Source organism: Nicotiana sylvestris, chromosome 4 (assembly GCF_000393655.2).
Source record: "Nicotiana sylvestris chromosome 4, ASM39365v2, whole genome shotgun sequence".
NCBI lineage: Eukaryota > Viridiplantae > Streptophyta > Magnoliopsida > Solanales > Solanaceae > Nicotiana > Nicotiana sylvestris.
The window spans coordinates 157,783,002-157,810,112 of record NC_091060.1 but is presented as its reverse complement, the minus strand read 5'-3'; the positions used below and the strand labels follow the sequence as shown (position 1 = coordinate 157,810,112).

General features: G+C 36.7%; 3 protein-coding genes across 4 annotated transcripts; 1 reads left to right on the top strand and 2 right to left on the bottom strand.

The window, feature by feature from the left end:
• Positions 1 to 526: 526 nt before the first annotated feature.
• LOC104235439 (probable inactive receptor kinase At5g67200) lies at positions 527 to 3,818 on the bottom strand. Its single transcript, XM_009789200.2, has 2 exons — positions 2,198 to 3,818; positions 527 to 1,271 (listed from the first exon to the last, which is right to left on the bottom strand). The coding sequence occupies exons 1-2, from the start codon at positions 3,633 to 3,635 to the stop codon at positions 676 to 678; spliced, it is 2,034 nt and encodes a 677-aa protein (XP_009787502.1). The 5' UTR covers positions 3,636 to 3,818; the 3' UTR covers positions 527 to 675.
• Positions 3,819 to 6,244: 2,426 nt separating this feature from the next.
• Positions 6,245 to 9,099, top strand: LOC104235438 (uncharacterized). 2 transcript variants are annotated; one of them, XM_070171632.1, is made up of 7 exons: positions 6,245 to 6,324; positions 6,405 to 6,492; positions 7,052 to 7,269; positions 7,352 to 7,509; positions 7,580 to 7,877; positions 7,980 to 8,047; positions 8,902 to 9,099. In XM_070171632.1, exons 2-6 carry the CDS (start codon positions 6,405 to 6,407, stop codon positions 8,022 to 8,024), a joined length of 807 nt encoding a protein of 268 aa, XP_070027733.1. In that variant the 5' UTR covers positions 6,245 to 6,324; the 3' UTR covers positions 8,025 to 8,047; positions 8,902 to 9,099. The 2 variants fall into 2 exon arrangements, with proteins under 2 accessions (XP_070027733.1, XP_009787501.1); XM_009789199.2 differs by lacking the exon at positions 8,902 to 9,099 and adding an exon at positions 8,146 to 8,195.
• A 13,865-nt stretch (positions 9,100 to 22,964) lies between these two features.
• Positions 22,965 to 23,854, bottom strand: LOC104235437 (F-box/FBD/LRR-repeat protein At1g13570-like). The gene is made up of 3 exons (XM_009789196.2): positions 23,602 to 23,854; positions 23,350 to 23,514; positions 22,965 to 23,243 (listed from the first exon to the last, which is right to left on the bottom strand). The coding sequence occupies exons 1-3, from the start codon at positions 23,716 to 23,718 to the stop codon at positions 22,965 to 22,967; spliced, it is 561 nt and encodes a 186-aa protein (XP_009787498.1). The 5' UTR covers positions 23,719 to 23,854.
• Positions 23,855 to 27,111: the final 3,257 nt, after the last annotated feature.

The window sequence follows — 27,111 nt, the reverse complement described above, 5'->3', positions numbered from 1 at the left end:
TTGCAATTGTACACTCTTTTTATTTCTTCTTTTGGTGCAATGACTATTATTTCAACTATGTATTTTTTATAACTTTTTAGATGCTTTGACTATTTATTTCAATAGTATAAATCTTTATTTTCAGGTCAAATTCAAAAAAAGATTAACTAAAACTTTATTATTTTGGCCAAACAAAAATATTTAGCCTAAATAATGTAGTTATATCCAAGTTTTATTATAAATTTTATTCGAAAGGGTAAAAAAATATTTTATTTTTCAAAAAAATACCACAGACAGAAAAATCCACGTGGCAGGGGAGTGTACCCACACTTTTTGCCACATCAGCATCTAGGGGGTATTGGCCCTCAAAAGGCCAAGTTGAGGGGGGTAATTAAGACCGGGCATAGTTCGGAAAGGATACTAATAATCTGAGCCAAATTTAGGGGTGGTTTAAGGTATTTTGCCTAATTTAAATAAGACGAGCTACTTATGAACATGCTAACAAAGGTATAGTCTTTAATTTCCCCCAACTAAGAGCCCCAAAAACTTAAGCAAATGAAAATCCGTATATAGTCTAGATGTTTCTGCCTTTTTAGTTTCCCCTTTTTTATCTTTTCTTTTCCAATGGACAATAAAAGGTATTTAGAATATAATACAGATTTAACTTTATAACTAAGATTTAGTAACTAGAAAGAACTAGGAGGTGCCAGTGAGGAGGTCCATATCACGACTATCTTCCATTATTACAGATTCTTTGATCTCTTGTATCATCTTTAACACTTGCCACATTGTTGGTCTTTGCTCTGGTGATGTCACTCTACAAGCCATAGCTACTTCAAGAAGCATTTCCAACTTATTATCTTCTCCACTTCCCTCATGATCTTCTCTAGTAGATTTCACCCAATGGATCATATCATCTGGCATTAAATATGGATGTTCTGAGGGATGTTTTCCTGTTAGAAGCTCAAGTAAAAGAATGCCAAATGAATAAACATCGGATTTTGCACTGGCTTGGCGGTGATGGTGGTGGTTGTGACTCAACTTTCGGATTTCTGGAGCCTTGTAGGCTGCAGAATCAGGGTCCTCGTCGTCCGAGGGGACAGCGAGGACCGAGAGGCAATAGTCGGCTATGCACGCCTCGAAATCGGAGCCGAGGAGGACGTTAGAGGACTTGAGATTGCCATGAACAAGCCTCCATGCTTGGTGAATGTAGGAAAGTCCTTGAGCTACGTCCTCTGCTATTTTCAAGCATGAAGTCCAGTGAAGTGGCTTTGCTCTTGATGACTTGGAACCTGAACACGTGGCACATTGACCAGTCAAAGTATGTTTCGGATGCCACGTCAGATCGACCAAGTTTGATAAAACTAACTAAATTCAATAAAGAATAATTATAAGGCTTTGTATTAAATATGCGACGGTGGTACTGAACATGCAATAACAGTATTCTTTATTACTTGAGCAATGCCGAGAGCTGACCCCCACAATACTATTAACTTCAAGTTACGCAATCACACGTGAAACAAAATTAAAGTTATATTCTTAAATCAGATTAAATAAGTTTAATAACACTACTACCTATGATTAGGACACTAAACAAACATAAAAATATTTTACGAAGATAGAAATCGGTTTCCAATGTCGTCAGGGTCAGCTGCAAGATGCTCTGTGTCTGTGAAAACCTTGGGGTTGAGGAAGGGCGGAGGCAGAAACTGAGTGTTATTTTTATCCATATAGGTACAATAATAATATTAATGGCGATATAATTAACCTTAGAATAACTTGTTTCCAACCAAAAGACCCTCAATTCTATCATAACCAAGCCCTTTCCAAGAACAATTTAAAACCAAAAACAAAAATGACGAAGAAGAAAAGAAGAAAATCTAAGATATTGTCCCTACATTACATATAGCGTAGGCATTTTATTCCGACAAATTAAGTTAGACTAATTACAGCGAAACCAATAATAGTTCTGATATCCCAATCTATCCATTTCAATTCTTTTTCTCATTCACATTAATGTCATGTTCTCTTTACGTTCATTTATTGAAGATTAAGAATAAACAGAAGTAGGCTCAAATCCGGCGAAAGCAAAATATTGGATCATTTCTTTTCATCTATTTAAGCTTTGAAGGATAGAATTATTTAATACCACTGGTGAATTACTCCAGTAAGCGTATTAGAAAAAAAAGGAATAAGAACAAATAGAAAAGGAACGTACCATGAACAAGAGAGAACAAGCTACCATTGGGCTGATAATCATAGACCAAAAGCCTTTCTTCCCTTGCCTGAAAATACGCCCGAAGTGGAACCAAATTCGGGTGCCTAAGCCCGCCCACTGATTCCATATGCTGCTCAAACTCTTCCTTACTTGTACCCGCTAATCTCCCACCATCCAATCTCTTCACACAAACAATCAAACGGTTATCAAGCACTGCTTTATAAGTGGTCCCCATTGTCCCTCTACCCAAAAGCTCAGCAGAAGCTCTCATCAGCTGCTCCAGCGTATACACCTGCACCTCACCTGCACAGAACATTAAGCTCCCACTTTTCCCAATCACTTGCTGCATTCCTTGTTGCACTCTTTTCACCTTCTCTTCTAACTCATTATTGTCTTCTTCAATCCTCATTACTGCTTCTGCATTGCCACTAACACTTGGATCAAATGCACCTTTCTGGGTTTTTTCGCCCAATTTTTTCGAGTTCTTGTGCTTTTTCGTCGCTAATGCTAATAATATTACTGAACATATAAGGACTAAACAAGCTGTGGAAACCCCAATAATGAGTAAATATCTTTTATGGGTTTTGTTTTCTTTACTTTTTAAAGCAACCCCATTTTGTAAATCCTCGTTTTGGCCGAGTTCTGCTGGAGTTTTTGGTGGCGGCGGTTTAATTTTGGTAGCGGCGTCAGTAGACGGGCTGAAAAAGGGTTGTATTGGACGGCATTCTTTGTGTATGATTTCGCCACAAAGTCCTTTATTATCTGAGAACGATGCCGTTTTAAACCGGGATAGTGTTTTAGTTACTGGAATAGGACCGGAGAGGGTATTGTGAGAAATGTTAAAGATTTGAAGTGAAGATTGGTTCAGCGGTGGAACTGAACCGTTTATCCGGTTCGAGTCAAGCCGGAGATAGTACAACCGGTTCAAGTTGTTGACTGAAATGGGTAATGAACCGGTGAGATTGTTGTAGGACAGATCAAGAGTTTTGAGCCTGTGAAGAGTAAATATAGAAAGTGGTATTGAACCAGTGAATAAATTATGGTCAAGGAAAAGAACTTTGAGATTAACAAGGGAAGAAAGATCAGGAATGGGACCAGTAAGTGAGTTATTTTGAAGACTCAAAACACGTAGTTGATCAAGTTTAGACAATGTATTAGGAGGAAATATACCACCTAAGCTTAAACCTTCAAATGTAACACGAACCACTTTCTTTTCTGCACATTGTACACCTTTCCATTTGCAGAATCTGAAGCTTTTATTAGCAGAAAACTCAAGTTTGTTTCCTAAGTCAGCTTTGTATTTGAATGCTAACAATGCTGAAGCATCTGAAGGAACTAACAAACTAGTGGAAGGGGATTGTAAATGAGAAGAACCAGTGGCTAAAGAAGATAAACATAAGAGATTAACAACTACTACTAAGAGTTGATGTATTTTCATCTTCTCTCAGTGCGAGAAGGGAAAAGAGTTGTTGGGGGTTCAAAGATTGAATTTTTACGACCCTTTTTTTGGTTTTCTTTTCTTTGCTAGCTCTATAATGTAGCAATGGTCTTACATTATGCAGAGAGGTTTAGAGGTGCAATACGTGACAAAAGAGGTGAAAGACTGAAGAGAGGATATGGCAAAGGCACAGTCAGATTCACGTGAAGATATATGGGAAAGAAAAAGAGAAATGAAAGTGAAAAAAAGGAGGGTGGGGACTTCCAATATTAGCCTGGCTACTTCTCTCTCTGTTTCTGTGTCAGCCATGGCCATCTGTGAAAATTATTATAGTAGTACTACACTACTCAGTAGCTTCTGTTGTTTTTGGAGTCGTATTTGATACGTTGTCAACTGAAATAGTATCTGGTCCATCACAAAATCGGTCGTTTTATGGGTACTCTATTATGTTAACCAAATTGATTAGGAAAATTCTTTAGTGGGCCATCTCATATTTTAGTGTAAAAATTGCGTGGAACGCCCCTTTTTAATCTGTAGGCACTTTATTTTTCTATTTGTATTTGTACCTGTTTTTTTATTAAAAGCCTTTTAAAAAGACTATTTTGTCCTTTTTTATTAAAAGACTACTTTCTCTTCAAGTATATGCTAGTCATCTACTGTCTTTGTCTCTCTCTCCCGTTATTCGCGTTTTTTGATTTGTTCTTCTCTGAAATCAAACGGTTTTCGTCGTTGTTTTTTATTTTTCAACTGCTAGTCGTCGTTGTTTCCAACATTACGATTTAATCACAGGTACATTGCATTAACTTTCTGGGTTTTATTTTAGTATTAATCTTTACGATTTAATTTCTAGTTTTAGTTTTGATAGTCATGTATTTATGATAAAATAGTTTCTTAGGGTTTATTTGATAAGTGCATTAGTTTTACTTTTACGATTGTGTTTTTAGGTTTTTTGAACGAGTGTTTGTGTTATTGATGAAAATTCTATAAATTCTTCAGTGATTAGACGTCAAAACTTTTAAAAATTTTGAGAGTTAAATAGATGATACTATTAAAGTGTGAAGTTTATAATAGTTCAATGATACCTTAGATATGAGCTGAAATTTTTTCATGTTTTGGCATTATTTTTGGATTTGAATTTGTGTTTTGTGTTTTGTAAAAACTACATCATATTTTTTTGCTGAATGTTTTGTTTTGTAACTGGTGAACTTCAGCTCTAGAGCTGAAGTTTTTGTTTTTGTAATGTCGAACTTCAGCTCTAGAGCTGAAGTTTTTGTTTTGTAACTATGGAACTTCAGCCTTCTTAGAGATTGAAGTTTTAACTGATCTTTTTGATAATGTTTTGATATTATTTTTTGTAACTTTTACTCTCTTTTTTTAACAGATGGCACCTAAAGCATCTAAAGATCCTAATGCATCTAACTAAATCGATAATTATTTTGTTTTCAAGTTAGTTGATGCTGATTATATGAATTTTATTATCTTTATTTAAATTATTTAAATTTAATAATCAATATTTGAGGTTTTCTAAGATAATTCTAACTGGTCGGCACAGTTTATACAAATATTTTGCTTCATACTATATTTAAATATGTAATATAAATGGTATTATATATATATATATATATATATATATATATAAAGTTGGGAAATGGTCAGCTGATGTGGCATCCCTGAATGGTCAGCTTTCATATTTTTCTTTTTCCTGGTTTTTTTTTGAATTTTTTCTGTTATTTCACTCCTTTTCTCCATTTATTTCTAATAGTACTTTATTAGCCCACTACTCCAAATAATAACTGCTATTAAAATGCTACTAAACATCCCAAACATTAAGCCCACTAACCGTTTTGTTTTACCCTTTCACGATAAAATTCTAATTTGCCGTTTTTTTGTTTCCTCTTAACACACCCCACGTTTCACAGCTTCATGCCAAGGTAAAATCCATTCTTCAGTTTATGGCATGTTGTAGTCGTTTGATTTTTTCTACTATCTTCTCCTAATAATTCTCCATTTATCCTCATAATTCCTAATTACAATGATATTTATTGTGTATTAATTTCTAATTATTAAATTGATGATTAATCTTCTACCTATTGATCCTCTTTTTTGATGGATTATATATAGATGGTGATGAATGTTATTCATACTGTAACTAGCTTGCTTTCTCTTGCTTTTCATTATTTTCTTAGAATGACATACTCTTTTCTTTCAGAGTTAGGTCTTCATAGGGATAATTAGTTGATAAGGGTTAGAATTTGCAGAATGTAGGATTCTTTTAATCTCAAGAAAATGGAGAGTTGATTGGCTTGGATATGATATTTATTGACGAAAAGGTACCTTCATGATTCTTATACTTTTATACACAGATTCTCTTCGTGTCTTTTCATCTCAAAATATTTACGTCTTTTCTTTTATCAGGAAAATTTGATGCATGCTACAATCAACAAGAAATTAAATAACAAGTTCAACGATAAGTTGACCAAAGGTTCTTTGTTTGTTATCAAAAACTTCAAAGTTGTTGAAAGTACTGGTGGATATAGGCCTGTTGAAAGTAATTTTAAAATTATTTTTTTACTTAAAACCACCGTCAAAAGTCTAGAGGAAGATATTGTTAGTATTCTTGTAAATGGATTTCACTTTATCACACCAGATATGATTGACTCAAGGGTGAACAATAATACTGTGGTATCAGGTATATTTATTAAAAAATCTATATTTTTTTTAAATATTCATGTAATTCTAAAATAACAACTTTCTGCTCTTCATTTGTAGATGTGGTGCGTTGTTTGTGCGGAGTTGGAGACATGGAGACTGCTGGCTCGAGGTGGAAAAAAAGGGGCAACCATATTATTACTGATTAGTGAGTCGCTTCCCATTTTATGTTCCTTTAATTTGTAAATCTTCCAGAATTTTCATTTCCTATTATGTTTCAATGCCTCTTCCTCAAATGTGCGGTCTTGGTAGAGTAAAACCTTTCAAACAAATTTGTTAGTTTGGTTCGGGGAGTAAAACCTTTCAAACAAATCTGTTAATTTGGTTTGGAGAAAATAGGATTCCTGTCTATAGGAACCAATATTGCCTAAACTAAAAAAATTCACCTGCTCTTTTACCAATTATTCTATTGCATATATCTTTTGATTATATTTACATGAATCATATGAATTTTTCTTCTATTAGTGTCCGATCCATCATTTTGTTGTAGTTCTGTCAAATCAAAAATTACTTTATGGGAAGAACTTGGTGAGAAATTTGATCCTTATTTGTACAAGAGGGATTCTGACCTGTATATCGTGATAGTAACCGCTACAACAGTTAAAGAATTCAGTGGTAATTGTTTTAGATTTAATGATTAAAGTTATCTACTCTGATACATTGAACATTATAATGAAGCTATTAATTATTGCATTCATTGTCAATAGGTGAGGTTAGCTTCGCCACCAGCTACGCAAGCAAAATATATGTGAATCTCAAGGTAGACTACATAACTTCTTTGATCCAAAAGTTTGCGACCATGTCTGCTGGAGTACAAACTATTGAACGCTCTAATGTTAACAACATTCCGATTGAGGAAGAGATGTTTTTGAACAGGATGAACATCAAGGAGTTGTTGGATTATGACTGGAGTCCTGAACTAGAGGTTATTTTCCTATTTTGCTTCTTAAGTTTTCTTTTTCTCAAAATTTTAAGATGCCGCTAATATATAGTCTTTTAAATGGTAGGAATACATTGTTATCATGAGGGGAGAGACTACAAAAATAGACAACCGTTTTGGTTGGTATTATATTTCATACAATGCGTGTTCAAAGAAGATCGAACCTGTTAATGGTGTCTATAATTGCTCGATTTGCAACAAAAAATGCAAGTTTCCCTTGGTGAAGTAAGGAACCAATTTGTAATGTGAATTTGATTGATGTTGTTATCTAAACTAACTTATTTTGTAAAATAAGGTATAAGATACACGTAAAAGTCAAAGACAAAACTGGGGAGAGCAGTGTTGTCCTATTTAATGTTGTTGCAGAGAAGCTACTTGATACATCAGCTCACAAGTTGTTCAGCAGGCTGTCATCATCGGATAACAATGATGTACCTGCCCAAATCCAAAGCCTTATCGGAAAAGATTTTATTTTCAAGCTAAAATTAAACAGTTACAATTTGCAAGAGGGGCTTGAAAATTTTACCGTATCAAAGATTTTCATTCTTGTTGAAAATTTGGAAATGCAATACCAATCGAGGAAAGATAAGAAGGTAGTGTTATCAGTTATGTACTTTATAAGAACTTTTAATCCATAATTGTATTGGACATGTATAAATATCTATAAATAAGCTTTATTTTTGTTGCTTTTGTAGGGAAAAAGCTTATTGGGGGATGAAAAAGAACCAGAGGAGCGATAGTCAAAAAGATTAATAAAAAAAAGGTAAGTTGATTTACAGTTTAATAGGTATCTGAATAACCTATCTTTTTCAGATTTAAAATTGGACATGTTTAATAGATATGTGAACTTTTCTTTTTAAGAACCAAACAGGCTGCCGATGTCTCATTGGATAACTTGGAACACTCTGGCAAAGATCAACATGTTAGTGATGTTGTAAAGAATAGAAAGAGAAGAAACATAATCATAGATGACGATGAATTTAGCGATAGAGACACCAATATTTGCAAACAGAAGAGTCTTTAGCATTGCTTCTAGCATATTGTGTTAGCTTAAATAAAAGTGTTTGGACTTCTTTTACTTTTCTGTTTAGTGTCAACAGTAGATATGCATTAATGAATTTGTCTGTTATTGTCATTTAACTTTTATTAGAAGTGATGATATCCACACTTGTATGGTTTAACTTTCAATTAATCCTATTTGGTTAGCGAGTGTGGTTGTTTGTAATGCTGCGAAGAATCCTGTTAAAGTTGTTCTTGGAACAAAATTATAAAAGAAAATCTTTTGATGCAACAAAGATATAATAAAGAAGAATAGCAATAAAAGGATTAGAGAAACAGAAATGGAGAGAGCATCTTACTATGATAAGTCTAATATGCAACATGGTTGTGTAAGAATTGTTTATGCTATATCTAGCATTGCCAAACATTGCCAAGAAGCAAGGTTAAGGACAAGTGCATACACTGCATCCCAAAACTCCCAACTGTAGAAGTCGGGTGACACTAAATTAGCATGCAACCAAATGTAGATTTCTCATGAGGTTACAGAGGTTTTCCATTCCATATTTTTTAAATTGTATTTTATTCTGTTGATTTGGACAAATTAATGATTGCATTCAGATCTAAAGGATATAAAGGAGGAGAGGTTTCAACATGACAAAATAAGGATTTTAACGGAAAAAAAGTGGCAGTGCGGCCATAAAGGAGGCAGAGGTGATGGCAACAAAGGCAGAACTGTAGAGATGCGCCAATCGATCTTTTTCTTTTATGTGCTTTCTCTCTATGATTTTTTTTTATTTGTACGAAAGAGAAGGATTGTATCTTTTTATTTTCATTTTTAATTTTGTAACCTATTTTCCGCTTCAAACCGGTTACCAACGGTTGGCATCCTTTAAATTTTGAGCCAAAGCCTTGTATATGAATGTGGATTCTGATTAATGAGCGGAGGTTCTTACTCTTTCTCTTTTCTTTTCTTTCACAAAATTAATGATTAATTTTGTGACACTCCATACTTTGCTATTATTTAAATATGCCATGTACGTTTTAATTTGCTCTCATTTTTACCCAGCAGACCAGTCGGTTACGAATACTTTGAGATACTTTTATCACATTTTGCTTCGTAATACTAACTTCTTTGTGATTACTCTATTATGGTCACCTTTATTATTTTATTTTATTTTGTTATAATTTTTTTAGTCCATTTATTCTTCTAGATTGTAGTTGAGGACATTATGAGTAATAGCATATTTTTGCTTCAACAAAATTTCAAGAATATCTCATCATTTTTGAAATTTTATAGATGTCTTTTAAGGCCGCGCGAAGCGCGGATCATTTCACTAGTTGAAAATAAAAAGAAGAGAAACAAGTGATTTGTTGTATTAGCCTTCAGCTCGTATTGCTAAAATTTTTAAAGATTAACTAAAAAACTTCAGCACCTAATGCTGAAGTTTTTGTGCAATATGAAATTTTAATTTATGTTTTATTTTTTACCCAGTGTAGGAGAAAAATTTCAGCTCGTCTTGCTGAAGTTTTTAAAGATTAACTAAAAAATTTAAGTACCTAATGCTGAAGTTTTTGTGCAATATGAAATTTTAATTTATGTTTTATTTTTTACCCAGTGTAGGAGGAAAACTTTAGCTCGTCTTGCTGAAGTTTTTAAAGATTAACTAAAAGCTTCAGCACCTATGCTGGAGTTTTTGTGCAATATGTAATTTTAATTTATATTTTATTTTTTTTACCCAGTGTAGGAGGAAAACTCCAGCTAGTATTGCTGAAGGTTTTAAAAGTTAATTAAAAAACTTCAGCACCTAATGCTGAAGTTTTTGTGCATTATGAAATTTTAATTTATGTTTTATTTTTTACTCAGTGCATGAGGAAAACCTCAGCTCGTCTTGCTGAATTTTTTAAAGATTAACTAACAAACTTCAGCACCTATCCTGAAGTTTTGCTAAAGGTGTAAATACTTTAAAACTTCAGCTCGTTTTGCTGAATTTTTTAAATATGAACTAAATAACTTCCGCTTATTTAGCAAATAAACAAGACATATACTTCAGCATATGTAAAGGCTCAGCTTGTTTAGCAAATAAACCAAAAATTTCAGCATATTATGTAGTGAAAAACTTCAACATATTTAAATTTGTCGGATTAGAATGTTAATTCAACGTCAAACAGATTTAGAATGCAAATTCAGCATATCAGTGAAGTTCGTCAAACAACTTCAATCAATCAATCAGAAAACATATATCATGAAATCAACCAGTTTCAAAAACTCTTTTGAATTCTAAAGATGAATTTGAATACTTACAATGTATTTTGTAATTTTGAATCTGGTTCAAATCTGGTTTGTGAGAGGCGATATGAGGAAATACGGAGGCGATATGGAATTTAAATCTGGTATGCTTGATGCATCTTTTATATGTTTTGGAAGGGGTATAATGGTCATATTATTACGGATTTTTTGTTAGTTGGTTACAAAATTAATAATTTTTAAAAATAAGGTATAGGTTAAAATGTGACATAAATATAAGGTATGACTGCAAATCACCCAATTTTAGTTGTATGAAGTTGAGGTCTGTTCTTCATGGGTAACATGGTCCAGTGATAAGATTATATACTTGACTGTTGGCCCATTCTTGATTGGGCTTGCCATTAATAATTGATCTAATTACGATTTTTGATTAAAAATTGTGTGGAGTAGCCACTATTTAAAGTTATATTTACTTTTTATTCATCATTTTTAATATTGAGCAAAAGTAGTCACTAGTCTATTAAAATTAATATGAAAAGACTGAGTTACCTTTTCCTTCCCAAACGAAATTACAGTGGATTGGAAAGACCGGGTGGGCGGAGCTAGACTTGGCGGCGATACAAGCAATAAGTAGAAGTCTCTTTTTCAGTATTTGAAGAAGAAAAGAAAAGAGATTAACAAAATTGTCAAATCAAATACCGGAAAAGAGACTTCTACCAATTTGTTAATCTCTTTTTCTTCTTTAATACTCCTACTAATTAACGTTGACCTTAGTCTTTCAATTGTTATTGCCAGTAGCGAAGCCAGGAATTTTGTCAAGGATGTTCAAACTTGAAATAAGTAAAAAAAATAATGCGACAAAAGGTGTTCAATACATGTTATGTACCTCTAAAATCTAATAGTTTACCTATATAAGCAGCGCAATTTTCCAACAAAGGGTGGTCAGTTGACCACCCTAACCCAAGTGTGCCTTCGCCCCTGGTTATTGCACGGTGTTGAGCCAACTGAAGTTTCTTAGCCCCTTCTATGGCAAGAATGGGAGAATTTCTGTTCAAAAAGTTCTGTTTAAATTTCTCTCTGTTATTATCAGTTTAATTTGTGTTCTGAAGATTAGCCTTTTGGTTAGGCATCATAAAAAAAATTATAAAGAAGAAGGAAATCAAAAGTTAAGGACACTTAGTCCTGAACTTAAACTAACAAGCTCAAAAGTTAAGGACAATAGGTCCTGAACTTACAGTTACAAGTTCAAAAGTTAAGGACAATAGGTCCTGAAGTCCTGAACTTAGACTAACAAGTTCAAAAGTTAAGGACAATAGGTCCTGAACTTAGGTTAAGAAGCCCAAAAGTTAAGGACACTTGGTCCTGAACTTACAGTTACAAGTTCAAAAGTTAAGGACAATAGGTCCTGAAGTCCTGAACTTAGACTAACAAGTTCAAAAGTTAAGGACAATAGGTCCTGAACTTAGGTTAAGAAGCCCAAAAGTTAAGGACAATAGGTCATGAACTTAGACTAACAAGCTCAACAGTTAAGGACACTTGGTCCTGAACTTACAGTTACAAGTTCAAAAGTTAAGGACATGCAGTCCTTAAATTACAATTACAAGTTCAAAAGTTAAGGACAATAGGTCCTTAACTTTGATTTCTAAGTTCAAAAGTTAAGGACAGACAGTCCTTAACTTACAGTTACACGTTCAAAAGTTAAGGACAAGTAGTCATTAACTTACAGTTACAAGTTCAAAAGTTAAGGACAATAGGTCCTTAACTTTGACTTACAAGTTCAAAAGTTAAGGACGTTTGGTCCTGAAGTTTGAGTTCCAAGTTCAAAAGTTAAGGACATGTAGCCTTGAAGTCCTGAACCTAGAGTTTCAAGTTCAAAAGTGAAGGACATGTAGCCTTGAAGTCCTGAACTTAGAGTTACAAGTTCAAAAGTTAAGGACATGTAGTCCTGAAGTCCTGAACTTAGAGTTCCAAGTTCAAAAGTTAAGGACATGTAGTCCCGAAGTCTTGAAGTTAAGTACAAATGTTAAGGACATGAGCAGAAGAGTATTTTCGTCCGGGCAGTTAAAGTTTATTAAAGCAGTGACTAAAGGCTAAAGACATTTTAAACGGTGGCTTAAAAGTAAATACATGTGTTATTAGTGGCCAACCGTGCACTTCCCCCGATTTTTGAGATGGCCTAATTAATTAGATTTGAGTTAACCCCACAGCGATCGAAAGTATGCAATTCACAAATTACTAGCCAATTTATTTTTGAAGTAAAATGAGAATTGATAAATTCAGAACTTAGATGAAGTGTCATGATTAAATCAGAAATTAGATCAAATATATGTATTTTGACTTTGGAAAGCGAAACGTGACAATCCTTTGAGCCAAGATGGGTGTTACGAATGATAACGGAGTGCAACAAAACGTTACTTATGTGATCCCCCCTCGACAACTATTTTGGGCCTAGCCTGGCTTGTGGGACTTATGAATGATTTTTAAGCACGGAGGAATTACAGCATATACTGTTGACATGTCTTTCTTTTACGAAAATTTAAAAGGAAATATCATTCTATTAGTCATTATGCTGCTAAACATCTCCTCCACTGTTGTCAAGGAGAAAGGGGATCAAATGAATGAACTAGAAATGGCAATATTGATGATTCACTGCAGCTTCCTCTTTCATACCCTGCCTATTTCTAGCCAGAAATTTGCATGTGCAGCACTATATGTAACTTTCACCTAATAGTTCCCGGATTTGATAAGTCAATCCCAAGAGGTAAGAGCACTGTTCCAAACTACTTTATAAGATGATCTAGCTGGGGCTCTTCACTACTCTGAACTTCGGAAGCTTGTGATCTAAAAAAGTTTAAGATATCACAACCTGTCAGATGAACCACCATTAAAACCGTCATTTACCCGCGCGGGGAGAGGAGGTGGTTGGGGTTTACTCATTATTAGTATGGATTTAAATTATACACTCGGATAATGTGAAAACCTGACATTATGCACCCTATTAAACGCCAATTTGAAGTGACTATCGATAGGAACGTAAAGTGGTTATGTAAAAATAAGATAGTTACATGTTACAACTGATTAGCTAGATTAGCTGTTAGCGGAAACGTAAAAGAAAAAACACAAGATTTAACGTGGTTCGGATCAAAATAATCCTACGTCCACCAGAGAATAATTGCCCTTTTAATATTAACAAAGGAAGGGGAGATTTCCCAATTACACTTAAGAGAATTTCTCTCTTAACTCTCTACTCACTACAATGTATTTTATTATTTTGGGATGATTTCTACAAGTGAAGGAGTGCATCTATTTATAGAGGTAAAGACCTCCTCTTGATGTCATTGCTGACATCAAACTACCTCCTCTTGATGTCATTGCTGACATCAAAGGAGGAAGCTTCCTCCTAGCATCCACACCAACTCTTTCCACCAACTCTTCCAATTGGCATGTCATTGTTGACTAAACATAAACCAACATTTTCAGCATGCCATTGTTAACTAAACATAAACCAACATTTTCAATCTCCACCTTGGTTTGCGTTTCGAGCGTGTGAACAACTCTGGCCAAAACTTCTAAGCTTACTGGGCAACCCCGTTGTAAGAAACAAGAAGAATCAAACCATTGTTGAACATACCACCTCCACCTAGCAACTGTTCTCTTCGGAGTTGCATCAGTTGATGCACACCCCCGCCAAGTCCTTGCAGTGTGCAAACTTAGCGAGCGGGACTATCTTGGTCAACATGTCTGCAGCATTATCGTCTGTGATAACCTTCACGACCTTGATAGTTCCCTCATCAATAACATCTCGAATAAAATGAAATCTGACATCAATGTGTTTAGTGCGCTCATGAAATCTCTGATTTTTCATTAGATGAATAGCACTCTGACTATCACATCTAAGAGTTGATTCCAGCTGAACCAAACTCAATTCCGCTACTAAACTTTTCAACCAGATAGCTTCCTTTACCGCCTCCGCTGCTGCCATGTATTCTGCTTCTGTCGTAGACAAAGCGACAATCGACTGCAAAGTCGACTTCCAACTGACGGCACTGCCAACGAGGGTAAAGATGTATCCAGTTGTGGACCTTCTTCTGTCAAGATCTCCTGCATAGTCAGAATCCACATAACCGAGAATTGAAATACCTGTACCACTTTTTCGAAAGGTAAGACCAACACCAGAAGCTCCTTTGAGATATCTCAATATCCACTTGACAACTTCCCAATGCCTCTTTCCTGGGTTGGACATGTATCTACTTACCACACCTACAGATTGAGCAATATCTGGACGTGTGCATACCATAGCATACATAATACTACCAACTGCACTGGCATAAGGAATCTTTGACATATGCTCCACCTCATCCTCGGACTGAGGCATTTGTGACTCTGAAAGTTTAAAATGAGGAGCTAATGGTGTACTTACAGGCTTGCACGTTTGCATATTGAATCTTTCGAGAACCCTTTCAATATACCTCTTCTGAGAAAGATGTACAACATCGTCTTCTCTTGAAATCTCCATACCAAGGATTTTCTTTGCAGCTCCTAAATCCTTCATGTCAAATTCCTTACTCAATAGTTTCTTCAAAGCATTTATCTCTGTAATGTTGTTAGCAGCAATAAGCATATCATCAACATACAACAGTAAATAAATCATTGAGTTACCAGACATCTTCTTGTGATACACACAACTATCAAATGCACTCCTTGAGAATTCATGTGTAGTCATGAATGCATCAAACCTCTTGTACCACTGTCTAGGGGATTGCTTCAAACCATACAAAGACTTCTTTAGTTGGCATACGTGATCTTCTTTTCCCTCAGCTAGGAAACCTTCAGGTTGATCCATATAGATTGTCTCTTCTAGATCACCGTGTAAGAAAGCAGTTTTGACATCAAGCTGTTGAAGCTCCAAGTCAAATTGTGCAACCAATGCTAGTAGCACGCGAATTGAGCTATGCTTCACGACCGGAGAGAAAATCTCATTGTAGTCAATTCCCTCCTTTTGGCTGAAACCTTTTGCAACCAATCTCGCCTTGAACCTAGCATCTTCCACTTCAGGAATTCCCTCTTTCTTTCGGTAGACCCACTTGCATCCAACTGTCCTCTTCCCCTTTTGTCTTTTCACTAAGACCCATGTCTGATTCTTGTGAAGAGACTCCATCTCTTCAGTCATGGCTAACCGCCATTGTGCGGCATCCTTGCAAGAAGTTGCTTCAATATACGAGGAGGGCTCCAGATCTTTAATCTCTTCTTGTGCAGCTACGAACGCATATGCAATCAAGTTTGCTTGATTTATAAGGCGTTCCGGTTCTCGTGTCTGCCTCTTCTCCCTCCCCTTCGCAATTGTGTATGGTTCATTGACAGCAAGTTCTTCAACGCCTACATCTTCTGACTCATCTTTAACCTGAGTCTCTTGATCCTTTTCCTTGGCAAGCTCCACCGGAAGCTCCACCTGCTCGTTGTTCTTGTTTCCTGAAAACTCCACGGAAACTTTACGGGGATCAAGTATAGAGGATTCATCGAAGGTGACATCTCTACTAACTATAAATTTGAGTAAAGACAAACACCAAAGTTTGTACCCTTTTACTCCATCCACATACCCTACGAATATGGCCTTCTTAGCCCTTGGTTCAAGCTTTCCTTCATTAACGTGATAATAAGCTGGACACCCAAATACTCGTAAGTATGAATAGTTAGAGGGTTCACCTGACCATACCTCATTCGGAGTCTTAAAGTCAATTGCCGATGCTGGAGATCGATTGACAATATGAGCAGCAGTGTGAACTGCTTCAGCCCAAAATACTTTGGACATTTTGGCTTGTAGGAGCATACAACGAGCCTTTTCAAGAAGAGTTCTGTTCATTCTCTCGGCAACTCCATTCTGCTGTGGGGTATGCCTGACAGTCCTATGTCTTGAGATCCCATGAACCTTGCAGAATTCATTAAACTCTTCATTGCAAAACTCCAAGCCATTGTTCTGTGCGAAGATACTTGATTTTCCGCTCCATTTGATTTTCAACCAAAATCTTCCACTCTTTAAATGCTTCAAAAGCATCACTTTTTGCCTTCAAAAAATACACCCAAACCTTTCGTGAGAAATCATCAATAAAAATGAGAAGATACCTCTTTCCGCCCTTCGATGGAAGTTTAGAAGGACCCCATAAATCTGAATGGATGTAGTCTAGCACTCCTCTTGTCTTGTGTTTGCCAGTGCTGAAGCTGACCTTCTTCTGCTTCCCTAGAACGCAGTGCTCACAGAAGTCAAGCGTGCTGATCTTCTCACCTTCCAAAAGTTTACGATTGCTCAACATCTCCAGTCCACGTGCGCTCATATGACCCAGTCTCATGTGCCATAGTCTTGCCTTGTCATCATTAGATAACTGCACTGTAGATGCATTTGCAGAGCCAACAATGGTGCTTCCGGCCAATGTGTAAAGGCCGTTCTCCAGCTTGCCTTTCAGCATGACTAAAGAACCTTTAGTCACCTTCATAGTTCCTGCTTCGCTCATGTACCTGTAGCCTTGTTCATCCAGAGTACCCAAGGAGATCAAATTCTTCTTCAGATCAGGAACATGACGGACTTGTGTAATAGTCCTCACGATTCCATCATGGCAGCGAACCCGAACTGAGCCAATGCCAACTATTGCACAAGTTGCATTATTGCCCATTACTACGGTTCCTCCACTTTTCTCGTAGCTGCTAAACCAGTCTTTTCGGAACGTCATATGCAGAGTACAAGCAGAGTCTAACACCCATTTGTTTTCATAACTACTATTATTATTACACGATGTTGTTAGTACATAATCATTATCAAAATTATGTACCTGTTCAACTGTAGATGCACTCGCCTTTTCCTTGGACTTTGACATTGGGCAATCTCGTTCAAAGTGCCCCTTCTTGCCACAACCCCAACACTCTGTATTCTTCTTGTTCACACGAGACTTTGATCTGTGCTTTGATTTGGTCTTTCCCTGTTGGCTAGTCCGGCCTCTTACAAAGAGGCCACTTGCCTGGTCATCTCTATCTCCTTCAATGTGCCTCCGCACATCACTAGAGTTAAGTGTCTGCCGCACTTGCTCAAGCTTGATAGGCTCCTTGCTATACATCATTGAATTCTCAATATCACGATATCCTGAAGTCAATGAAAATAGCAAAGCACATGCAAGCGTCTCCTCCTCCCTTTTAATTCCTGCAATCTGTAAGTCCATGACAAGTTTATTAAACGCATCTAAATGATCTTGTAACGAAGTACCTGACCCCATCTTAAATGTGTGAAGACGCCGTTGTAACAACATTCTTGTTGTCACTGATCGGTCTTGGTATAGCCCTTCTAGCTTTTCCCACAACTGTTTGGCCGTCTCTTCGGTACCCGTACTCACTTCACAAAGCACGTTAGGTGCAAGGGATAGTTGGATTGCACTCAATGCATCCCCTTCAATCTTCTCCTTGTCGGGAGCTGATATATCCGTAGGATACTTTCCGTCAATAGCATGGATTGAACCTTCCCTCCGCAGTAACGCCATCATCTGGATCTTCCAGATATTGAAGTTGTTGCGTCCATTGAATCTATCAATTTCAAACTTCATGGAACTCATATTTGCTTGTTCTTTCTCCTTGGATCGTTAAAGAATCATGTCGCTCTGATACCAATTGTTAGCGGAAACGTAAAAGAAAGAACACAAGATTTAACGTGGTTCGGATCAAAATAATCCTACGTCCACCAGAGAACAATTGCCCTTTTAATATTAACAAAGGAAGGGGAGATTTCCCAATTACACTTAAGAGAATTTCTCTCTTAACTCTCTACTCACTACAATGTATTGTATTATTTTGGGATGATTTCTACAAGTGAAGGAGTGCATCTATTTATAGAGGTAAAGACCTCCTCTTGATGTCATTGCTGACATCAAACTACCTCCTCTTGATGTCATGGGTGACATCAAAGGAGGAAGCTTCCTCCTAGCATCCACACCAACTCTTTCCACCAACTCTTCCAATTGGCATGCCATTGTTGACTAAACATAAACCAACATTTTCAGCATACCATTGTTAACTAAACATAAACCAACATTTTCATTAGCTAATTTCAATAGTGTGTAAAAAATTGATACAAGCTTAAATCCAACAATTCATGTGCATTGTGTGAAAGCTTGTAATCAAAGGTTAATAATGCCGTGATCTGCGTTTAAGAGATGAACTTCGATGAAAAGCGTTAAGTATGTTGGAAGAAAATGTTGTGCTTATCTATAACGCAAAATAATAATATGTCTAGTTCCTGGAACATTTAATAAAGTTTACTTCTGTTCACTGAAGGAAAAAAAGAAGAAATAAACTTTATGAAATGAAGTGGATATATCACTACATATTCCGCAATGGTGTATGAGTTTGCCGGAGCCTGGGGTCTCTTACATCCCTTATTAGTCGCTTTCAATTCTGAATCCACCATGCATTATTATTGAGCTAGGAATCATCTTTACTTTATATGCAATGCAAGGGCCACTCAGACATCTCGGGTCTCTTACATCTCTTATCTAGCTGTTTGAGTACTGCTTGTCATTACACTTGCTAAAACTCTTGTTTCAAGATGATTTGGCTTGAGGTACTTGACATGTGATGAAAATACTGAGGAATTCATAGATTATGGCATGTGTAACTATATTATTTAAGTAATTACTCAAAGAGACCTCTGCTTCTGTCCATCTTAGCTATTTAAAGGAGCATCTACTCACTGACAAGTTAATTTTACATAAGCATTTACCCATCAGGGTTCAACTAAGTTTTGCACGAGTCATATATAGTCAGCATGGTTGTGCACTATAAGTGAGGGTGGCAAACAGGGCGGGGCCTTTAAGGTTACATAAGCATTTGACCCAAAAGGCATTTTATAGCCTATAAGTTTGTTTACATTTGACTTCCCATAATAGTTAACTAAAGCTACAGAGGCATACTCCAAAAAGACGGTCATCAGTCACTGCATCAACACATTGTTCATTAGTAAATTTATATTTGACTTTCCATAAGGCAGAATGGCCTGGGAGACACTTGTACTTGTTCCGGATTGTCCTCCCGGTCCCTATACTCCACAAAGTTTCTTCCAGACACCTCAACTTGATCAAAATAAGACTTTTAAACCCCTTCGGATTCGTGTGATGCTCACTTGCTTGATGTGGATGACAAATCAGCATCCACGTCAGATTCTATGCCAAAATAATAATTAAATTTTCATAATTTAACAAAATTCTAATTTCATAAATAAAAAAATAAAAGGAGAAAGCCAAACAATTAAAATTAAAGAAAACCCCCTCCTTTCTTCTTCAAACTCATCTTCTTTAAAGAATCACGCCACCTGCCATGGCTCCTCCGCCATGGGTACCACCACCTCCAATATCAATTCTTTTTACTTATAATCTCACCTTCACTCCTCTTTTAAAGAAAGTTATCCATCCATGAAAAATCCTCGTAAAATACATGAGCAGACAATTAATTCTTTTGAATTTTGACTTATTCCTCTACCCCAATTTGGAGGGATGTGAAAAAAATTGTAAGCTTAGTGTAACGACCTGGCTGGTTGTTTCGAGAGTTGTAGCCCTGTTACTCATTTTCTGCTCCTTTGTGCTCTACAGCTGTTATATGACTTACCGGGTTGGTTGGTTCGGGTCCGGAGAGATTTCAGAGTGAATTGAGACACTTAGTCTCATAATTGAAAGCTTAAGTTGGAAAAGTTGACCGGATGTTGACTTATGTGTAAACGACTCCAGAATGGAGTTTTGATGGTTCCGTTAGCTCTGTTAGGTGATTTTGGACTTAGGGGCGCGTTCGAATTGTGATTTGGAGGTTCATAATTAGGCTTGAAATGGCGAAAATAGGAATTTTTGGAAAGTTTCACCGGGAGTGAACTTTTTGATATCGGGGTTGGATTGCTCTTGGAATTGGAACAAATTCGGCAGCGGATCGCGAAATCTGATGGGGGAATTCTTACTATCCATGGAGATGCTGATAGGGAGACAACTTTCTTCGAGGTGAAGGATGACAAATTCTGGAAGTTGGAGTAGGTCCGTGGTGTCATTTGTAACTTGTGTGCAAAATTTGAAGTCAATCGGACGTGATTTGATAGGTTTCGACGTTGTTTGTCAAATTTGGACATTTCAAAGTTCATTAGGCTTGAATCCACGTGCAATTCGTGTTTTTGATGTTGTTTGAGGTGATTTGAGGGTTCGACTAAGTTGTATGATGTTTTGGAACTTGATGGTATGTTTGGTTGAGGTCTCGAGGACCTCGGGGTGAGTTTCGGGTGGTTAACGGATCATTTCTGGACTTAGCTTGATGGCTGAAGATTGTTGGTGTAAATTTTTGGTTTCTTCTTACGCGTTCGCGAGAGAGGTCTCGCGTTCGCGAAACGCATCTATTGGCTGAGAAAGTTTTGTTCTTCGCGTTCGCGAAGAAGAGGACGTGAATGCGAAGGTTTGGACTGAGAGTGAATCGCGAACTCAAGGGGGCGGACGCGTTCGCGAAGAAGAAATGAGGCAGCTGGGGACCCCAAACTTTTGGCCTACGCATTCGCGAGGGTGAGGCCGTGTTCACGATGAGAGGGGTCAGTAAAGCTACGCGTTCGCGAGTGGTTTAACGCGTTCGTGTAGAAGGATTTTGGTCAGAGGCAATATTGTGCTTCGCGAACGCGAGGGTTCTTCCGCGTTCGCGAAGGAGGCATACTGTGGGAATTATGACTTGGTCCCTTCTGTGGAACTGTAAAGTTGAATAACTTCTTGTTAGTTGTATGCTCTCCATGTGTTATAGAAATTTGACTGCAAATCATGTTAGAAATCATGTTTAGGCTATGTGATGGTACCGTAGGGACCTACAAAGGCCGTGATACCTGTTGAATTACTTGTTAATTGCTACTTGTACTCAGTCGTAGTCTTACTTGCATATATTACCTCAGTCTCTATTATTCCTTGTTGATACGTTATATCACTTCTGTTTTGGGCTGATTTCCATGATTACTGAGAGCCCGTGAGACTAGAGAGGTTGATGACGGAGTGAGGCTGGGGGCCTGATCGTGAGATATTGATACCATAGCATGTGAGTTGTCTGTGTGGATCTAGGTATTTATACTGTAGCACGTGAGTTGTCCATGCGGATCCTGATATGATATTATAGCGCGTGAGTTGTCCGTACGAAGATAACGCTTGGGTTGTAGGAGCCCCTTCGGAGTCTTTACACTCCCCGTGAGCGCAAGTATCTATTGAGTGCGAGTATTGAGGGCTGAGTGCCGAGTGATGAACTATTGAGAAAGGCTGAGTGATTGTTGCCTTGACAGACTGTATTTACGTTCATTGCTGTTGCACACAACTGCTATATGTCACTGTTTTGAAACTTCTGGGAGATATTATATCCGATTTTTGCTTGAACTTGACATGAATAAACTGATTTGACTTAAATTGCCGAATTTGAAAGCATGCCTACTTTCTTTTATTGAGACTACTGAAAAATGAACTATAACTATGTAGCTCGTCACTATCTTCAGTTCTTTATTTAGTATTGTTACTTACTGAGTTGGTTGTACTCACGCAACACCCTGCACTTCGTGTGCAGATCCAGGTGTTTCTGGACACGGTGGATGTTGATCTTTCGCACGGTTGATCGTCGGAGACTTCGAGGTAGCTGCCCGGCGTTCACAGTCCTTGTTTCTCCTTCCTTATCATTTTCTTTTATTGTATTTTGATCCAGACTTCCATAGACATTTCTTTTCTAGACTGGTGATATATAGACGTTCATGAGCTTAGTGACACCCCGATTTGGGAGTTGTTTTCCGCATTTGTGTTTTGGGTTCTTACCCCGTTTTTATGAAAACTTTGGTTATTTAAAATTACTTGATTCATTTTCTGTTAAATGTTGGAAATATTTTGGAAATGTCGGCTTGCCTAGTATCACGATAGACACCATCACGACAGGTAGGATTTGGGTCGTGACACTTAGTCCATCGGAAAATATGGAAGAGCCACATAGAAGGGGAAGATGACATGATGGAAGAAAAAATACATACCAAGGAAAAAATCTAACGAAGAAGAATCACTCATTTAAAAGTCTTGTTTTGATCAAGTTGAGGTGTCTGGATGAAACTTTGTGGAGTATAGGGACCGGGATGACAATCTGGAACAAGTACAAGGATTTCCCAGGCTATTGTGCCCTTTCCATAATAGTAAAGTAAACCTACTAAGCCATACTACAGAAAGACAGTCAGTGCGTTAACACATTGTTCTGCTTAAGATTTCCAAGTTTTAATATTAAGCAAGCACATGCGTGCTGACTTTAAGCCTCACCTGCAACCTAATTTAACCAATGTATCTATCTCTTTACCGTAGCATATTACATAATCAATAGCACTCAAATAATTCAAATAGAGGTAGCTCGGAGATCATACCAGATTAACATTTCCATCTTAAAAGATGACTTCTGCTCGAGGTGATGACCTTCCGAATTTCGTAACCTGTTTCATTATATCGATCAATGTTTGCTTAGATAATGTGCAAGTCTCAATAATCATTGTCTCCAACAACGGAGACTTGGCCAACAGAAGCTTGATCAATTCAATCTCAGGCTTTGTGCCACTAATTGCTTTCAGTTTAACTTTGGTAAGCTGATTCAGCTTTATGTCAGAATAGTATTCAGCTTCCAAAAATTCCTGAGCAGGAAGTTCATCTCCTTTGTCATTAAATGTCTGAAGAAAGATCACAAAATGAGGAAAAGAACACAATAAACTAGAACATACAGCGAGAGGAAACCAAAGGAAAAGGAGGAATTAAATCAAGTTAGTTGTTTCAAACCTCAATTTCAATTTCTTCTAAATATGGGGAGCTTCTAATCAAGCAAACAAGACAGCAAACTTCATCAAATCCACTTAGACAAATATCGAACAGGTAAAACTGTCGAAGAGAGAGAAGAGGCATGGGAAGCCTTACTGGGATTTCATCTAGTCCTGCTATCATGGCCTTCCAAAGAAAATACTAAAGTCAGGGCAGCAGAGACATGGTGTGTGAAAGAACATGATAAATATTATTAGTTCCATTCACTTTTACCTTGATAATACATATATCCAAGCGGAGATCCTTAACAGCAGGCAAGGAACCAAAAAACTCGGCAAAATCACATTTTCCTCTCTCCACAGAAGATCCATGATCTAAAGGATGTCCCATTGCTATTGCAACATCAGCAAGAAGAGTGGTATTCTTGAAACATAAAGAATTTATTTTGCTTCCAAAGTAAAAGTATCTTAATTGAGGAGCATTGACTTCGATAAAGTTCAAGGGGTCTAAGATTTCCAGCTCCAGACACTCGAGAAGTGGGCAACAAGAGATTAAATTCTCAAGCGATTTGGCAGAAATAGCGACGTTAAACAATTTCAGACAAAGTAGCCTACTAAATTCTTCAAAGGAAGGTGGTGGATTGATTTGACAATGGTGCAGAACCAAATACCTCACCTTTGAACACGTGAAAATTGCAGGGGGCAATTTGTATTTTTCACCTCCGGAAGTTCAAGAACGAGAGACTCGACCCCATTCTTTTACAGGAAAAACATAAAGTTGTCAATCTCAGGGCAATCTTTCAGATCAGGAATGGAGAGTATACACTTAGTAATTGGTCCTTGATGAAGTGACAAGAGCTGATAGAGAATCACTGCAAATTTAACTCTAGTAGTTGATATGTTTTGCTTGGTTTCTTTCCACAGTGTGTGATCAAGTGTTAGTTTTGGAAGTTTGACCCAGTTATACCGCCATTTCCTCGACAAGATACTAGTCCTAACAGCATCTCGCAGGGGCAAACACATTAAAATGGCATTAATCACATCGCCTGGAAGGTTGCTAATTATATCAGAAGATTTTCGGCGTGACACTTCTGTGATTTTTGATTCCATCATTCTTGGGAATCAATAGAGGAATCTGGGGACAATAGAAGCAATAATTATAAAGCAAGGAACTTGCAAACCATACTGGAATAACATGTTGCAACTTTGAGAAGCAAAACCAGGGTAGCAACCAATAGATATTATTTCCATTCCTAAATATAGTTATAACAATGACACTACTCATTTCTTTTAATTAAGCACATACATGAACCTATCCATAAATGTTTTTCAGACCAGTTGGATCAAATGATTAGTGGCCCGGATTAACAAAGAAAATAAATATTGACTACATCATATAATGTTTTCCAGATGACAAACTAGCATATTTTACTAATAAATCTGCGCCAAATTTTTACACATACATGGAGCAAAGAACTGAGTCAAAAATTGAATTACAATACCAAGCTAAAGAATTTGCTATAAGAGAATTTTGTTCATGTTTAGGTGCTTTTATCTAAATAGATTGCTAATACACAATTCATATACCACTATAACATAAATAATACATACATTACTGCATAAAGTTTATACTGAAACTCATACATCAAATCAAACGAGCCCTCATTAGCCTAAAACATAGTACCTTAGACCTTAAAATGCAAAATTCAATTCCAAGCTAATACAGATTGTCGACCTAATAAAACTGAAAATTCTATCATACCAATACTTAAAAAAATTAAAAATTGAACGGTATTCACAGAGAGAATCACTTTCAAACTCTGTTAGACCATGAATTGAAAAATTTGAAAAGAAAAGACGAAAAAAAATTACACCAGAAGCCTTATGTTCACAATTGTAAACTTGAAATTCTACGAATGGAAACCAGACAGAGAGGAAAATATCTGAACGCAAGGGAAAAGTAGAACATACCGATTTTGATTCTGTCCGAGAGGGAACTTGAGGAGTTCGCTATAACGCCATCTCCAACCTTACCCCATCCCCATAATGGAAAACTTTCGGGGAATTTAGCTTACAACCCTCCTCCATTTTTATAATAATGTTCCATCAAATATGCTACAGTATTCATCTCTCCGTTACTATTCATTAATTATTTTTTATTATTTTATTATTTAATTTATCTCTTTATATATACCTAATTATGTTTATGTAATGTCTTTATAATATTAATACTATATCTTAACTTTAGTGTATAATTTTGATAAATTAATTTTCGTGCATTTATTATTTTTTTGTAAAATTTAAGTGAGAATTGGCGCTCATTTGCTTGTTTACCTTCCAATACGCTACAAATTAAGTTGGGCTTAGGCCCAAGTTTTTACATTTAAATGAGTGCTGGATTTGCAGGAATAGTGTAGTTTCACGCCAGTATTTCTTGACTGGGCCTGTGATCTTATTTTGCCTGGTGATTTGCAAGAACGGCCTTCGAAGCAGGTGATCTTGATTTTTTAACCGGCCGAACTTCAACTTTAACAAGTGTTGCCCTTCGAAGCAGTCAAACTTCTCTATAACAGGCTCGTTTGTTCCGAATATTTTTGGATGTTATAGCGAATTACTGTTATAGAAAACATATATTATAATAGAGCAAGAGATTTGGTTCCAAAAAAATTTGGTTTTTATAGAGAAGCGTTGTTATATAAGTATGTTATTATAGAGAGGTCTGTACTTTTGACTTATGACCTTAATGATTTGCCCATGGGGCAAGTGAGGATCAAAATATTAAGACCATCAATTTTTAAGGTCATCAGGTGTTATGTCCTGTATTTGGCCAGGCATCTTCTAAGGCGAGGGGGTAGGGAGGTATATATCCTCTATTACCGAAGATATACTCCCCACGGTCCGGGTGGACTGCAACTGGGAGGGCAAGGAGGTGGCTCTTTCTGGGTCCGATGAGGACATCACCACTCAGGTGGAGAGGTATTTAAGTGTTTACACTTATCTCTTCACGCTCACCCCGGTGAACCCTATAATTCTTGGCTTCTGTAGAAGGTACGAGTTCTTCCTTGGGCAGATTCACCTAACCCTCCTCATATCCTCGCCTATTTGAATTCTAGCCAGAACTTCGCATGTACAAGACAAGCATTATATCAGTTGGATGTATCATCATTACATATTCCGCAATGTGTACGACAGTATGAGTTTGTCGGAGCCTCGGCTCTCTTACGCATCTATTATCAGTCGCTTTCAATCTGAATCCACTTAAACACAACATGCCTCCCTCTGATCAAATTTTCCTCGAAATTCGTTATTAATAACTTTTAGTCTAAGATGCACTTGAATACTAATGCTACTGATATATATTCCCCCCTATTTTTAAAATATTGACATTATTACTATTTGCAAAGTCTACGAGATTGCTATTTGACCACGTTTTCTTATATATGTATGGGTCAAAATTATATCATAGAAATTCGGTATGTGGAGATATAAGGTCGAGATCGGATAGGTCGAGGTCGGACAATTGTCAATAATCGAGGACGGACAAGCCGAGGTCGGACAGTCATTACTAAGGTCGAGGTCGGACAGTGATGAAATAACTAGTTTGCTTTGGAATCCTCAAAGAGAATATTCTACTAAATATTCCCTCTAATGTACTTATTTAGGATTTTCTATGGATACCCCTTATAAATAGGAAGAGAGGACCTCTAATTGTACTCGACTATGTTTTTCTATTCATATTATTCATCTCGGATCAAGAGTTAATTATCTTTAACTAGGATTTACT

Excerpts from the sequence above, each read along its gene's own strand:
- LOC104235437 (XM_009789196.2), bottom strand. The coding sequence starts at position 23,718 with ATGGGACATCCTTTAGATCATGGATCTTCTGTGGAGAGAGGAAAATGT. Across the intron at positions 23,515-23,601 it reads TGGATATATGTATTATCAAG|GCCATGATAGCAGGACTAGA; the intron begins GTAAAAGTGAAT and ends TTTCTTTGGAAG. Across the intron at positions 23,244-23,349 it reads TAGAAGAAATTGAAATTGAG|ACATTTAATGACAAAGGAGA; the intron begins GTTTGAAACAAC and ends ATCTTTCTTCAG.
- LOC104235439 (XM_009789200.2), bottom strand. The coding sequence starts at position 3,635 with ATGAAAATACATCAACTCTTAGTAGTAGTTGTTAATCTCTTATGTTTA. Across the intron at positions 1,272-2,197 it reads CTTGTTCTCTCTTGTTCATG|GTTCCAAGTCATCAAGAGCA; the intron begins GTACGTTCCTTT and ends CCACGTGTTCAG.
- LOC104235438 (XM_070171632.1), top strand. The coding sequence starts at position 6,405 with ATGTGGTGCGTTGTTTGTGCGGAGTTGGAGACATGGAGACTGCTGGCT. Across the intron at positions 6,493-7,051 it reads AACCATATTATTACTGATTA|GTGAGGTTAGCTTCGCCACC; the intron begins GTGAGTCGCTTC and ends CATTGTCAATAG. Across the intron at positions 7,270-7,351 it reads ACTGGAGTCCTGAACTAGAG|GAATACATTGTTATCATGAG; the intron begins GTTATTTTCCTA and ends TTTAAATGGTAG.